This window comes from Rhagoletis zephyria, unplaced genomic scaffold (genome assembly GCF_001687245.7).
Source record: "Rhagoletis zephyria isolate East Lansing unplaced genomic scaffold, Rhagoletis_zephyria_1.1 Rzeph_scaffold_06946, whole genome shotgun sequence".
Classification (NCBI taxonomy): Eukaryota; Metazoa; Arthropoda; class Insecta; order Diptera; family Tephritidae; genus Rhagoletis; species Rhagoletis zephyria.
Genome location: NW_016164029.1, coordinates 1 through 1,169, shown reverse-complemented (window position 1 = coordinate 1,169; position 1,169 = coordinate 1). Strand labels below are relative to the sequence as shown.

The 1,169-nt window shown below is 39.4% G+C and overlaps 1 protein-coding gene across 1 annotated transcript in view; it reads right to left on the bottom strand.

Moving 5' to 3' along the window:
- CIAPIN1 (cytokine induced apoptosis inhibitor 1) overlaps positions 1-1,123 on the bottom strand; it is a 1,411-nt gene extending 288 nt beyond the window's left edge. The window contains exons 1-4 of the mRNA XM_017629618.1: positions 806-1,123; positions 348-728; positions 131-258; positions 1-76 (exon numbers count right to left, since the gene is read on the bottom strand). The exon at positions 1-76 is cut by the window's left edge and continues 288 nt beyond it. Coding sequence (XP_017485107.1) covers positions 1-76; positions 131-258; positions 348-728; positions 806-941 — 721 coding nt within the window. The 5' untranslated portion in view covers positions 942-1,123. The remainder of the gene's footprint in view (positions 77-130; positions 259-347; positions 729-805) is intronic.
- Positions 1,124-1,169: the final 46 nt, after the last annotated feature.

Genomic DNA, 1,169 nt, shown 5'->3' with positions numbered 1-1,169 from the left:
CTTTTTCACCAGGCTTGAAAGCCGGCATACCCAGATAGGGGCACGTTGAACAGCGAAAAGCATCACCCAGGTAACACTAAAAATAATTATTTATTTATAACTAATTTATAAATGTAATTTTTTTACTTACACTTCCGCAGCTTGATTTAGCATTAGCCGTGTCTGCTTTAGCTTTCTGTGCTGCCTCAGATTCAAGTTCTTCCGCCAAACCGCAGGAACAATTTTTACAAGCCTTTCGCTTACCAGTCGTGCCACAAACTATAGAAATAAGAAAAGTAATTATTTATTGTCGGTGGGATAAACTTCATAGTTAACTAAGAATATATTGCTTGTTTTAGCTTACAAACCTCTCAAGCTTTCGGGGTCTGGCTTTTTCTTGTCTTCTTCATCCAATAGATCATCTTCATCAATCAACTCCTCGTCCCCATCACCATTCACTTTCCATACGGAGGCTGCTTGACCATTTTTTTTAGCGAACGACAGCTTCACTGCCGAGCCAGTTTCGTAATTCGGTTTCTGAGAGGTCAATGTGCCGTCTTCCTTGTTTATGCTTACGTTTATAAAACCAGAGAGCTTTAACTCTTGCTGAAATACTTCTGGAGTTCCGAAAATACTGGCCAAATGCAACTTTCCATTTGGCTTCAAAAGACGCAAGAGCTTATCGAACGCATCTGTCAACTGTGCATTTTCAACCACGATAAGATCGAATGTAGATTCGCCGTAGGTTGCTGCATCAAATTTCACCAGATACATGATTTTAATTTCAGCTTTGAGCCGAGTCATTTTCCTGAACAAAAGCACTTACCAAAGCTTAAGCGATGTATATTCTCCAAGACAACTTCGCCACCGGTGACCTCCTTCAACTTTTCTGTGCTAGCCTGTACAAGAGCTGATTGTGACCATATATAAAGAGTCTTCCCTAAACCTTTGAATTGTTCCATTCTTTGTTATTTTCGCCTTTTATAGTTTTAGTCAAAGCCAAAATATGCTCAAAAAATGTCTATTCGCTCCCGAACTTTCTGTCATACACGCAATGAAAATCAGCTGTTAAATTTGACAGCTACTGATTTTCGAATGAAAGATGTCGTACTTGTGTATAAAATCCATATATGTAATCTCCTATCATGAACCAAAAAGACAAGATCACGCGGGCAGGAGAGTAGCCCGTT